The sequence below is a fragment of the Pleurodeles waltl genome, chromosome 12 (assembly GCF_031143425.1).
Source record: "Pleurodeles waltl isolate 20211129_DDA chromosome 12, aPleWal1.hap1.20221129, whole genome shotgun sequence".
In the NCBI taxonomy this organism is placed as follows: domain Eukaryota; kingdom Metazoa; phylum Chordata; class Amphibia; order Caudata; family Salamandridae; genus Pleurodeles; species Pleurodeles waltl.
This window is the reverse complement of record NC_090451.1, coordinates 191,856,889-191,871,573: the sequence shown is the minus strand read 5'-3', so window position 1 is coordinate 191,871,573 and position 14,685 is coordinate 191,856,889. Positions and strand designations below refer to the sequence as shown.

General features: G+C 43.5%; 1 protein-coding gene across 1 annotated transcript in view; it reads right to left on the bottom strand.

Moving 5' to 3' along the window:
* The window catches only part of JPH3 (junctophilin 3), a 551,692-nt gene that overhangs the window by 351,306 nt on the left and 185,701 nt on the right, over positions 1-14,685 (bottom strand). The window contains exon 2 of the mRNA XM_069217200.1: positions 8,972-9,749. Coding sequence (XP_069073301.1) covers positions 8,972-9,749 — 778 coding nt within the window. The remainder of the gene's footprint in view (positions 1-8,971; positions 9,750-14,685) is intronic.

The window sequence follows — 14,685 nt, the reverse complement described above, 5'->3', positions numbered from 1 at the left end:
AAGAGAAATGGAGTACTCCTGGGACAGGTTAGATGACATGCATTTGAAGTAGCAGAGGGGCAAAGTCTCTCTGAGGCAAGTGAAATCCGTCAAAGTATGCCTGGAATAGGGTCAGAACATCACTGGAACTGAGGTAGATTATAAGTTTGTTGGGGAGATTGATACTCTCATGGAAAAAGTAAAAGAAACAGAGTATCTCTTGAATAGCTTTGATGATTGACTAATTTCTGCTGTGGGCGAGAAGATTGAATTCTATCTTAAGGAGCTGAAAATCCAGAAGTATCACTACCAGAGCTGTCTCAATTGAGGGTATCCTGTAGTATTGCTGAGAAGAGTGGGGAATTGGACTTATCCTAGTTCTGGTATTTTAATTGTAGTAGGTTAAAGAGTGGACTATTACTTGTTCAGTTGAGCAGGATGAAGAATCCATGGGGTAGTTGACAAGGATTGAGGTTCGGTGGGGTAGACATGAAAATTGGAGTCTTGCTAGTGGCTTGGAGTATCAGTGAAGCAGCTGAGAGGACTTACGTATTCTTGGACAGTAGAGAGCACTGTGGACTGATTGATAGTTTTCGATTGTCCTTAAAGCAGTTTCAATTCAAGTTTGACACTGATGGATGAAATAATTATGCTATCCATAGGGTAAGTGAAAGTCAGTTAGTACTATAGAGGTAAGTGAGAGGTCTTCAAAGTGCTAGAATAAAGCACAGCTATATTACTAGGGAGGCTGACAGGGCTGGGGTTTTGTAAAATAAAGTATGGACATGTCTCTGGAATAGGTCGGATTATTGCAGTACCCCTGGAGTAAGTAAACAGATTTTACTTTTCCTAGGTGCGTCAGAAGTGTGGAGTAGTTGGGCAGGTCTGAAGGGTTCTTTGTGGCAGTAATGAGTGAACCAATCAGAATATTACTGAGGTGGCGCAAGTGAGTATGCCTGTGGCAGATGATTATATTGGAGTTTCCCTGTCATATGGGAAATTAAAGAAGTTCCTCATGTAAATGAGAGAATTGGAGTATTTCAGTGGTAGCTGGGAGCACTCGTACTTCCATGGGGAAAATGGGAAAACTGGATTAGGAAGGTCTTGATTAGAGTCTTGATGTAAACTACATTACAGGTAACAGTACTAATGTGTCCCCCTCTGGTGAGATAAAACATCGCTGGGGTAGGTGAGAGAATAAGATTTGGTAAATGAGAGAAAAGTATTATCCAAGTGGTGGGTAAGATTACTTCAGTGCATCTGCAATTTGCGAGAAAGATCCCCTGGTTAAGTGGAAGCATTAGCACATGTATTGGATTGACGGGAGAATTAGAGTACCCTTAGGGCACACTAAAGTGTTGATATATACCCAAGGTAAGTAAGAGTACTGCTCCATAAGAAAGGTTGCAGAGATGATTGAAGAACCTTTAGAATGGGTCAGAGGATCGGAGTACCTAAGGAGTAGATGGAACATTTTTGGGGTAGTTGTGAGATTCAAGTTTCCTTGAAATAGGTTAAAGGATTGGAGCATCTTTGGGGTAGGTGCTAAGACAATGGTTTAGGGAGATATGTAAAACAAATAGAGCATACCTACATGGGTAAGATGATTGTAGTAAACTGAAGAAGCTGAGAGAACCAAAGAATATTTGAGGTAGAGAAGGGGATTAGGTTAACTCTGGGGAAGATGAAAGAATTGGAGTATGCTGGTTTAGGTGAGAGGATTAAAGTTTACTTTCTCAGGATGTTAGTAGATTGGATTTCGCCTGGGGTGTGTATTTGCACTTATTGAAAGATCAGGTAGCCCCTCTCACAGAAGGATGGCTGTATATGATTTCAAATATAGTATATAAGGAAATGAAAGAGCATAGATAGGATGTGATGTTAGATGAATTTTGAAAGATGACACAGTCTCATATACACCAAGACAAATAGATATTTAAATATTGGTTTTTATAGATGTTTGCATATTTACATTTTGTATGGTCCTCGAGAGGACAGTGGATTACTAGGGCAAAGGTGTGGTCATTCTAATCCAAACCCAATGCATTTATGGCCTGCCCGCACCTTGCCATCAAGGCACTGCTAACTCCAAATCATCCTAAGCACTGGGAAAAAACATAAATGGCAATTGTGTTTCTTTCTTTTTTTTTTTTTTTTTAATAAAAATCTTGATCTGAACAGAGTCTTGGGGTGTGAGAAAGGTCTCCACCATCTGGACCCAAATACTCAAAAAGATGTTCCTCAAGGGAGGTATTTGTTAAATGTGCATCCAACAGGAAATGGGCAACTCAGAGGTGCAGAGGAAGGGCATTCCAGAGCAATGGACCGGGAAGATTCAGTGATCTTTACCCACAGGGAGCACCCTGGGTTAAGTACCGTGAGGAGGTGGAAGTTAGCGGAGTGTAGATAGAGTCATGGAGTGTGATGCGTGATCATGTGTGCAACAAGGAACTGGAATGCCATCCCACCATCTATGCAGACAGTCCAAATCCTGCTCCAGTTTAGGAAACCACTGACGACACACACCATGATGCAAACTCTTCCACTCTCAGAGCCCAGCTACCCTCCAATGACATGATGACTGTGGTTTTGCCTCTGAACCAGCACAGCGCCTCACTGCCTTTCGGCTAGCTATATAAACACCACATAATACATAAATCAGTTATGATTTGTAGGCGGGAACTGCGCAATGTATGAATTTAAACACAAGGGTGAGTAATTGGCACTGTGCCCTGTGGCTGTCAGGGAGCCATCCAGCTTGTTGTCACTAAGATGAGTTGATTATAGGCTTTATCAGGTGAAATTGTTATTAATGGTAAGCTGACGCAAAACCCTTTAGGACTGATTTGATGCGTGATTCAAGTTTCATATGGAAATCAAGAAGTCTGAAGGGAAAATGATAGGAAAGGAAAGTGTAGAGCTAGGAGAGAAAAACCAGGAGGTAAAATGATAAAGAAGGTGATTTCAGTTTTGAAATTCTTGATCATAATGCAGAACCGTGTTACCCAGTATCTAAAACCCAAAAGACAGTTTGAAATGTTAGTTTGTAGAGAGCGCGTGAAACAAGGAAAAGTGAAAAGGATCATGAGATCATCAGTGTATAAACAGTGAAAGAAATGGAGGAAATTATGGCAGCAATGGTTCTGGTGTAGAGTGAGAATAGAAGAGAACCCAGTAGAGGGTTGGCGGCGGGAGCCTGAAGCATCATTATCCTGAAAAAGAATAGCTTGAGGGGTGTGGGTAGAGTAAATCAAGAGCTCCCCCGGTAGCACCCAGGGAGTCATGAAGAAGGAGCACAACAACATAGTAAACAGTGTTGATATGTTCACAAGAGGTTGAGGGAATTGATGATACAGGAGAGGTGCTGGGTTACGGAGGGACATGGAAATTAGAGACAAGCCTGAGGGCATTTTTTGAGGAGTGGAACTATGGGAACGTTTTGAAACCCCGACAAATTAAGATTGCCTAGGGTGAAAAGGGACAGATATTGGATAAATCAATTGAGCTCTAGTCCTTTAAGAGGTTCAGAGAAGAACGTCATAGGGATACTGAACGGTAGCTGTACGGTGATCCGGGGTTGGCAGTTCCATTTTTCAGTCCAATAGATAACAGAAGACCCGAAGCAAGCAATTTAAATTCCATATATGAAGGATGGTTCAATATGGAAGCTCACATGGCCAGGACTGAACAAGTCAGGACTAACTGCTTCAGGATCAGAGGGAGAGCCTGACAGATGTGTGCAGCAGAATATGGGGGCCAGCACAGCTGCAGATGTCATGGTGAGACAGGCAAGCAAGGCAATGTGGGTTGTGCGAGGAGGCAAGCCGTAGCAGAACCAGGGCACACTGAGGAGGGAGCCGACAGTCGAGATTTTAGAGAAGTTGTAGGATGGGAGGTTATAAGTAGGGAGATTGGAAGGAGTAGTGTTGGTGTCGGGGGAGAGGCAACAGTGTCAAGTGCAGTGTAGATTCTGAAAGTGGGGTTTTAGCGCGTAGATGAGGGCCGTGTTGTATATGGATGCGGCTGTGACAAGGGGCTGCAGTCAGTGCGGTGTATATATTGAGGTGTTCCTAGATATGTTATTGCCTCAATATTTGCAAGTGACTGCACATATTTGTCTTGAGAGCCTGGATGGCTTGTGTGATGCCTGTCTGTGGACATGAGCTGTGGTGGGTGAAAGGGGACTGGGAGTTAAGAGCAGTAGACTTTTTTTTAGTGGGTAAGTGGCATGTTGTCTATGTGTGCTGAGAGACTGACATTTACTTGGTATAGGTGGGCTGGAACACAGCGCAAATGAATTCTCCATCTCAGGATGAAAGATGGCATGCAGTAGTAGGTGAGAGGACCAAAGCACACATTGGGTATGTAAGCCTACGGGAGTGTCCCACTGGAGTATACCAGGGATATCTAAAAAGACATAAGTATACCTTGGTAAGTAAGAGTACAAGAGTTCCACTGAGATGGTTAAAATACTGGAGCATCTCTGTTGTAGGTGATGGTATTGAAGGATCCCTTTACAAATAGGAGTACTGGGGTAACACTGGGTAGGTGAGAGGAGTGATTGGTGTATCTCTGCAGAACAGGAGACGATGGGACTACTGATCGGAAGGCTGAGATTACTGGACTATTTCTGAGGAAGGAGAGAAATCGAGTATCCCTTTGGCCTGTGAGATTATTGCTGTCTCTCTGAGGTGTTGTAGGTGCTGTTATTAGAGTCTATCTGAGACAGGCACGAGGATTTGAGTATCGCTAGGTTAACCTGCGTCACTGTAGTATTTCTGGGACAGGAGTAAGGACTGGAGGATGCCTGGGGGAAAAAGAGAATTAGGGTAAGAGGGAGGAGAAAGATATTCCTTAATATTTGGATGGATTGGAATGCCTCATGGTGGGTAGAATAATCTGTGTTTTCATGGGGGTAGCAAGTGGGACTGTCCATAGAAACACTAGAGTAATGGAGTAGATCTCGTGGGGGAGGTTATCGGAATATCACTGGAGTAGATGAAAGGTTATGAGTGTTCCTGGGGTAAGTGACAGGACTAAAGTACACCAGGTAATTGAGAATTCAGATATACATAGGGAACATGATGGCACAGAAGCGAACCATCATAGTGGTGGGTTGAAAGACTTGCATATGCTGGAGTAACTTAGGATGCTGAAGCATCCTTTGGGTGGGTGAGAGCACTGCTAATTTCTGGGATAAAGTATGGAAGCTTAGCTATTGGAGTAATGTTTGCCTTTTTTTTGTAGCTTGAAGGATCTCAGGTATGGGTGAGAGTAACTGATCACACCTGTGATAAGTGGAGTTATCAGTGTGTAGCTGAGGAGGATTAGGAAAGCCAGTAGTTGGTGAAATGGCAGGAGTGGCTCTGTGGTATATTAGGGTGTTTCAGTGTCTGGAATAGATGAAAGGCTTGAAATATCTTTGGATTGCTTAGGAGACTGCGGAATTCATGGGTAGATGAGACAAGTGAAGTCAGTGAATCACTGGCCTTAGTCAAAGGACTTTAACTATAAATTACATGGCATGGGGCTGGTTATTCATGAGGTGGGTGAAAGGACTGGATTACCAATGTATGTGTTGACGCATTTGTGTATTCTGGCGAAGGCGGGAGGACTGGGTACCTCTGGGGTTAGTAAGTCATCATACTGATTTATCCCTAAGGCAGTTGAAAGGACTGAAAATCCCTGGTTAAAAGAAAAGATCCAACTATCCCTAGCTGTTTTGAGTTGACTGATGTTACTTTGGCCAAGTGGAGAAGGTATTGTAGCGCTACAATGTGTCAGAGAACTGGTATATCTTCTAGGTAGATGAACGAAGTAAAGCATGTCTGGACAAGGTTATAAGAGTTAACAAGTGCTGGAGAGATGAGGGCAGTGCTTAATTTGTGCTTGTTGTTTTCGGTGCTGAGCACCGGCACTTATTTGTGAGGGCCGGGACTTATTCTTGTGCCTCAAGCATTTGCTGCGAGCAAAAGACACATATGTGAAAGACGGAAGAAGGAAAAACTAAAAAGGGTCATAAAGGGAGAATGTAGAAAGTTGCAGGATGAGCTGAAGGGGCAGGGGTGGCTGTAAATGGATTGAAGAGGCCCGAGATGACTTCAGAATTACGTTGCCTCGGTATTAAGTGCTGGCAGATTTAATTACAGCAGTCTCATGTTTAAGAGAAGGGCTTTGAGCACCGGCACCTCTTAATTTACAAATTAAACACTGGGTGAGGGGATTTGAATATCCCTGATGCAGATAAGTACAATTCTTGAAGTGTTTCTTGGGTTTAAGGAGTATTCTTATGGTCGAAGTGAGTATTAGATTATTCATGCAACAGTAAAAGGATTCAAGTATGCTGGGATAGGTAAGGGCTAGAATTACTCTTTTGGTAGTTAAATAAATTAATATTTTCTTGTGATAGGTGAATTGATTAGCATATCCTAGTGTGTGTGAGGATTTGAGTATTGTCAAGTCATAGGGTAATACCGGCATACCCTCGGTGTAAATCAAAGGACTGGTGTTTTCATGAAGTAGGTGAAAGGAGTTGAATATGTTTGGGGTAGTTGACTGGACTGGGGTATTCTTGGGTTAGGTGAAAGAATTGGACTATTCTTGATGCAGGTTAGATAGCTAGGCTGTTATTGGGGGTAAGTCACATGATAGTATCCTCGGGGTAGGAAGCGGAACAGATGTTCGGCAGGTGAGAGGATTGGAGTATCCCTGGGAAAGGTGGAAGGGTATGACTGTATCTCAGGTAGGTGTCATAATTGGAGCATCCTTGAAGTATGTGAGATTTGAGGAGTATCCATAGGTAGGTTTAAATATTGAAATATCCCTGGCTTTGGTGAGTGGGTTGTGCTATTCGTGTTGAAGTTACAAGAGTGAGATATATTTGTAGTCTATCAGAGGATTTGAAGGATGAATGGAGAATATTAGATAGAACTGTAAATTCTCCATGTACTCGTAAATAGCACTATTGAAGTAATTTGGGGCTTATGAATGGATTGGAATAGTATTGCAGTTAAAGAGAAGAGAATAGATTTCTTGGGACTGGATTATTATAATGGCATGTTAGAAAATGAGTGGTGGACTGGGCTTTACTAGTTGTCTAAAGGCAGACAAAATGAGGTGTATTAGAGTATTTTGTATTACGTTCGATAATTCATGTATCCATATGGTAAATGACAGTGTGAGTATTCCTGGGGGAGGTGTGAGGATTAGGGTACATGGAAAGCATCAGAGTGGCACTGGAGAAAATGAAATGTCTTTGAAACAAGCAAGAAGACTGGCACATCCTTGGTGATACGTGAGTGTATTGGGGTAGTTGAGCTGATTGGAACAGCTTTGGGTAGTTCAGAGAATGCACATTCCTGGTCTTGGAGAGGGATGGTGCAAGATGCTCTAGGCTATCTGTGAGAGTGCTCTGACATTGCTGTCAGTACTGAAGCCATGGGATATGAGAGGTTGGGGTGTCATGGGGGTGGGGGCGGGGGCTGCTTTGGCTGGTACTCCATCTGTATGTATCCAACCTGCACCTCTTGAGCTCCAGCACCAGTCGACAGACACTGACTTCTCAGCCTGGGAACTGTGAAGCCGGTCCTGTTTACATTTCAGGTTTCACTTACTCTTTAATTCCCTGGCAGTATTTGATTTTTTCTGGCGGTTGCATTCCTGTAGTTTTTCATGCAACACATTACTCATGTATGGTGCGTACTGTGGAAAGAGCTGTCTCTGCATGTCTGTGAGTTCAGGTTGTAGGTGGGTGTACATAATAGGCCACAATTGAGAGCTGCTGAGTTCAGGCCGAAGGCAGAGCAACATCCTCACAGTGCCAGTCAGTGAGTAATGAAGGGATTTAGAACACATGCTTATCCAATCCTTGGTCTCTCTGCAGAGGGCACAAAGCAATGGTCAGGTGTGCCAATTGTAATGGTGATTCTGTGGGAAAGTGTGTGAAGGAGGTAAACGACTGCTGAAATATTGGCACGGCGTAGATAAAGAAAAGGCAGTGCGTACAGGTGAGTGGGTGCACAGTGTATGGGGAAAGTGACGAACAGGAGATGCGATGAATTATACGCAGGACACAGTGAAAAGATGGTGCTTAAGGGGAACGAGATGAGGTGTGAGATGTGCAGATGGAGGGTTTCAGAAAGATATCAGGAGAAAAGGGGCGTAGGAGTCTATCTGTGCTTCGAGGAGAACTCTCTGAAGACCACTACCACTTTCACAGACCTTAGTTATGTTAAATTCATCTTCTGCTTTAAATGGTTAAACAACTTTGTATATGTTTATGCCTGTGTGTGATGGCAGGGGTGATGTGTGTATATTACACACATGCGCACAACATTTATGATTTCCCGTTATGGGTGGCTCCACCACTTTTATCTGTGGCCCTTCTTGGGCAACCCCCTAAAATTCACTTCTAGAAATGCCCCTAAATTGAAAAGACTGGATCTGCTCTGCTGTATTTGAGAGAGAGTGGGAAGAGACCCGGACACCAAAAGTAGTGAGCCTGGGAAACACTTGTACACAAGGCTACTCCATCATTCTTTCAGTCTTGTCCCCTCCTTCCCTGACCCTCTTTCCCCACTCAATTCCCCCCCGTTGCTTCCAGGCAACTTTAGGGTAGCATACAGCGCTATACCAAAACCAAGGAGTTTTTCAGGTATAAAGTAGTCTAAAAACATGTATTTGTGAATGACTGAGAACTAGCACGTCTCAGGGAAGATCAATGATAGAAAGCACAGACGAGAAGAGCTGACGAATACGGTCGGTCGAGGGGCAGCTGCTGTTAGGGAGGAGAGAGAAAACCAGCTATGCACCACACAGATAATTAGTACACTCTAATGCATGGCAGGTCACAAACGCAGCTCTGCCGCTGTTGCTGGGACAGCAGTCGTTAGGACAAGGCACGGAGCCAGCCTGCTTTGTATGGCCGAATCAGTTCTAGTCTGATGTGCATCAGCATCTGACATTTACCCAAGAGATGCCCTTCAATGCATACCTGGAAGCTGCGATCTCTGCTTTTTGCTTGGCGATGTTGGCCGCCCTCTCCGCTGCCTCCATAGCACGGTCTACCTTCTCCCGGATCTTGCTGGCCCTCAGCGGGATCAGGTTCTTCCGTTTCCCGCTCACCAGGACATTCTGCTTGTACTTCCCTTCCTCTTTGGTCCCATCGGGGAAGGTCATGCAGCCATAGCCATGCCGCTTATTGCAAGCCCATTCCCCCTCATACTTGAGTCCGTCCGAACGCTGGCTTACCCCAAAGCCCGATCGCTTGTCATTTTTCCATTCCCCAAGGTAAGTCTCAGTGGTGGTGGCATCTATGTCGTCCTCAATGACGGAGAGCTCAGTTTCACCCTCCCCGAGGCTGATGGTGGAGTTGATATCACTGGCAGTAGAGCTGACAGTGCTCAGGCCCGCCTCGCTGCGGAAGGAGCTCTGTTTACTCCTCTGGCTTGCCAGCGAGCTCTTGGACTCAGATTTGCGCAGTTTGAGCCCACTGAGGAGGGACCTGCGGAAGAGGCCTTTCTTTTTGCTTTTGAGAATTTCTGCGTCACTGTGAGCCATAAGTACAAATCCTCCCCGGGACACGGCGGGACTCCCAACGTTTGTGGAGGTGGCATCTGGGTGGAGTGCCGTGCCATTGGTGTGCTCACTGCGCAGAGAATTTATTGACGTCCTCAGGGGAGACCGTATAACCGCTGCAATTCCATAGGGGACACTCTGCCGAACTCCATATCCTTGCCGGATACCGCCAACCCACTGGCCCTGGTACGTACCTATGAAAAACAAAACCACAAGGTTCACTTATCCATTGCACATTATTCAGTTAGCTAGTTTAAAGTTTCACAAAGATCATTCATGACATGCACTGCGACCACTTAGCTCAAATTATGGTTGTTGTTGTGTCCACCTGATCAAATGCCCTGGCCAACAACAGATTGGATTTAGAATTCGAAAGACTCAATCAAGCCACCTTGGAGGGCAATGGGTCATCATAATTATTTGTATACCTCATGTACACCCTGCATCCCTCTATTAGTAGAATAGGACATGAGAGTTACCCCTTGGACAAAGGGAGTCAGACTGCTTATGGAGAGCTGGCAAGTCAACTGAATAACTTCGCGGTTTAGCTCTATTGGTGGGTTCGTTGGGGTCGAGATATAAAATTGGGGTGGGGCATCAGTAGTGCCACAACAAAAATGTATGCTATGGTAACAACCATGAACAAATCATCATCTTCACACACAATTTCTGAGCTGAACATTAGATGAAATAACAGTTTGCAGGCATCCCAGTGTCTGGTGTTACCTGATCAGGTAGGTCTGAAAGACGTTTAATGGCCAGTGTATGGGAAGACCCTAGAGCCCACAATCTATCAGTTCGTTGTAGATAAATTCACATGTAACATAAGATGCCATCATACGCAACATTTCTAAGGAAAAATATTGCTTCCTAAACTGACCATTCGAATCGTTATGATTTTTTTTTTTTTAACAGATGTATCATTTTCAACTGATGTCTACAACCACACAATTCAAGCATCCACTCGGGATTTACAATACAAGTGATAGTCCATGCCAAATTAAAAGACCATCCCCACCCACACCATGGAAGCTGGGGCCATTGTTTAATTCTTCGCTTCGGCTCCCTTTGACCGCAGCAGCTGTAGGTCAGTCTCCGGTAGTGGGCCGTTAACTAGGGCATCACAGTTACTATTTATGTAATAACGCTGAAGCCATCTCTGTCCCAGTGCAGTCATTCTCTTGCATTTAATTTTGCCTCTGTATGGTACCACTTTCTAAACAGTTATAAACGTTTGCTATCAGTGTTCCTGAAGAAAGAATTTGAGGTGTTTTCATGATAATCCTTTTCACAGCGTAACCACCATATCCTCATCCCAGTCGCATCATACTGTGAGATCTGTGACGAGGAAGAGGGATAGGTTGGCAATGCCCTGTCTATGATCTTCTTCATTACATTGAGTCCAGCTATTCCTCGTCCCATTCTAACAGTACGATCAGGACTGGGAAGAGGCAGAGGGATCCTGCACCCATATGAGTTGTGAAGCTAGAATGGAACAAAGGAAAACAAATTACAACCTTCCGTGCAAGAAACTGAGATTAATTTTGCTCTCCACTCGTGACACGCCTCTCACACCTCTCTTCTATGTCCAGATCATTCCCCACCTTATATTTCCCTCAATTGTCTTCATTTTTTAAATGCTTCCCTTAACCTTCTTCTACACCTTAGGCTTTCATACCTCCCTTATGTGAAACTTAATAATTGTTCAAAATCACTGGAGATTTTTAAGGTAGATGTTTATTGGTGAGCCACCATTGTAATCCTTTAGAGAACTGAATGAGGCAAGTGTCTTAACAAAAAACAAAAAAAAAGTGAAATCGTAGTATTGGGATATCTGAATCACATTTAGCCTAACTCTTTCCTAGAGACTCTTTCCTATCGGAAACCAGGATATTCCAGCAGAAGAAACAAAGAGACTGTAAAAGCACATGAGTAACATCCCACAAAAACTAACCCCTAAGATTAGCAAAAATGCAATTCTCAGACCCTTTGTGGGCTACTATTGATTGGCTCCGGACTTAATTAAAACTAGCCAATGAACACAAGATCTCAGGGGCGGCTCCTTCGCAATAGTGAAGGAGCGTCGCCCCCCTGGCTAAGCTAGAAGATGAAAGACAAAACAATATTTAATTATCGTTTTATCTGTCATCTGCTGACTAAGCCAGCAGTGTGTTCAGGGTGGGGCAGAGCTGGGCTGTGGGAGGGGGGAGGAGGTGAGAGTGCACTAAGTGCTCATGCATCTCAGGCCGGCCAAAACACACATGCGCACTTAGGTTTCTTCAACCCCACTGTATACACAGCCTGGCTGGAGAAATAGCACAGACCCCAGGCTTGTGTCTGAGCGGCACTCTGAGCCACTCAGACCAATCCTGATGCTGCTTACATGCTATATTTAGCATGTAAGCAGTGCCAGGATTGCTGGGGAGGATATGCTTGTGTCCTAGCGAATGCTGGGACATCACAAGAAGACCAGAGGAGCATTGCCACAGGAGATGGCGGTGACAACGGAAAAAAGGTAATTAAAAAAAAAAATTGTATCCCTCCAGACCACTCATCTGTCCCCCTGCTCCTCCACTTGAGATTTGCGGCGGCCGCCACTGCAAGGTCTACCAAAGCATTGAGCGCATAACTATAGAGAAACGACTCCTCAATGAGGAGCCCTGCACAATTCCTCATTCACTCGCACCATCTCTAAGTCTTGTCACCTACTCTAACTCCTGGTGACACCTAGATGACTTTTAAACTGCCACTGTACCTCACAATATATTCCAGGAGTATGGTGTCCTCTCATTCTGGAGATATAGCCTTTATTGATAAAAACAGACTGAGGAATGACAAGCAAATGTTTACTCCACATTATGACTAGGCTGCCATTGTTATGAATCAGATCTGTTGTAAGGGAATCAAAATCTCAAGTGCCCATTATACCTAGAAGAGGAATTAAATCTGTTTTTGTGAAAACATGAACTGTAGGTATACATATGAGGTACTTGTAAAGCACAAACATATCAATACAGGGATAGTGTGCTGTATATAGCAGGAGGCTATGAATCACCATTTTTCTTTCAGGTAGAGGGTCGCTCTTCAATGTTGTCCAGTGCTGACAATACAGAGAGTATTTTCTCCTAGCGGAAGGGATGTTTCTCAGGCGGATAGGCTCTTTCTTCATTGCTGAAGAGAAGGGATCATGCTGCTATTCGGACTTTCATCAGGATGCTGTGCAGGATGTTTGGTGTGCAGCGGGAGATTTATCTTTGGTCTTCTCGTTTTTGCAGTGCTTGATCTCTATTCTGGCAATGTTCTGCAGTATTGCGGATGGCTGCATGTGTTGCACAGGCCACATAGGATCTTGGTTGTGTCTGCTAGTCAAGGATACAAGGTGGGTGTGTTACTGCCTTCAAGATGCTACTAATCTTGAAGGTGATGTGGAGGGACAGCAGGAGTCAGTATCTGATGGATGTCGGTGTGCTTGTGATTGGGATGTCCACAAGGGAGAGGACCAATGCTAAAATACAACTCTGGCCGCTGTTCAAACTCTTGGACTCCTCCTAGTAATTAACAGAGTATGTCCTCCGTACGATTCTGGCAACTGCTCTAATGCCACCCAACTATAACCAATGATCGAATCTGAGATGACAAATCTACATAGACACAAAACATGACATAATGCAGCCAGGAAAGCATTAACAATTTGATGAACCATGGTACTCTGTTATCCATGCCAATATCTATTTTTTATATTACCTTTTTAACTTTATTGCTAGATATGCTTTATGCTTCCTTTTCTGTTCTGTACACTCCGCACCTTTTGTCTAGCCTCTACAAGCTCCACCTACAACAATGAAGTTTGCTAGTCTTTCATTAATTGTTAGTTTCTTTAAACGCCACCCTATGTTTACTGGTTTTCCAGGTATCAAACTCGGCATTGTTTTGTAAAGTACATCCTACGATAGCTGTTTTAATTGTGTCTGTCAGATACACCTACTAGTTTTTTAGATGCCCAGGTAACCCTGCAAGGTAACCCTCCTGTTCCCTTGTAGGCCAATCTGAATATAAATATAGTACCAAAGGGAGCTCCAGCCGACTCGAAAGAAAGTGCCACTCACTGAGAAGTATTGTCTCAGGGGGGATTATTCATCATAAAACATGTTTTAAGAACCCAAAAAGGAGCAGCACTGAGCTTTTTATTGACAAAATAACCTAGAAACATAAATGGAGCAATGTAATCCATTAAATAACCATGTGAAGGGATGCAAGAACCCCTGGGGGTACGCAACAACTACTAAAGAGGCCCGTGACTATTTAGAATATTAATGTATATTAGCATATTAATAAATTATACATACATATAAAGCGAAAATGAACATTTTAAATTGTTCTGTATATGTGAACAAATTCGAAACTGAAGGTTAAAAACTGAGTTGGTGTACTTAGCTTGATTCAGGGGAGCAATACAGATACAGAAAACTGAATATAGCACTGAGGCATGTGGGCTCAGTTGAAGAACCGGTATGCACCAACAAAAAAACAGCATGCATTAGGAGTTTTAAAAAAACATTCAAAGTAATATGCTGGAGTCTAGCATATTGCCTTTTCTTTTAGAAATAAAATCGATTTTTTTTTAAAAGTTCCAACCTTCCCACTAAAAGTACTTTTTATAGTTTTTGGTTTGTGAATTAAATACAATGTTTCATAATTTGAGTATTTGTTTTATGTAAACATATTCTCTATTTTGTGCATTGTTTTTGTGGTTCAAATCGTAGAAGCTGATTAGAGCGCAGGTCGTTGGTTTCCAGTAGTTATTTTGTGAGGTCCACAGAAGTCAAAAAGGTTACAAACTACTGATCTGAAACTTAAGTACTCCTTCTAAAGAGGAAACCTTTTGTTGCTTTGACAATTTATTGTTGAACTGGAGAAGCAGATACATGGAATGCATGAGTAAGTCAGAGAGTTGTATAAGTGAATGCTCTGAATTACTTTTAGGCATTTTTGTGAATGTGTAGTTGAATTTACATGTCTGGCTTTCATCTAGGGACCATACACATGGCAACATTTAGAGTTTGCTAGAATGGGACTGGTGCCAGACGTCACCAGGGGTCCCGTTTCACGAGACTCACAGTCCGCCCCACT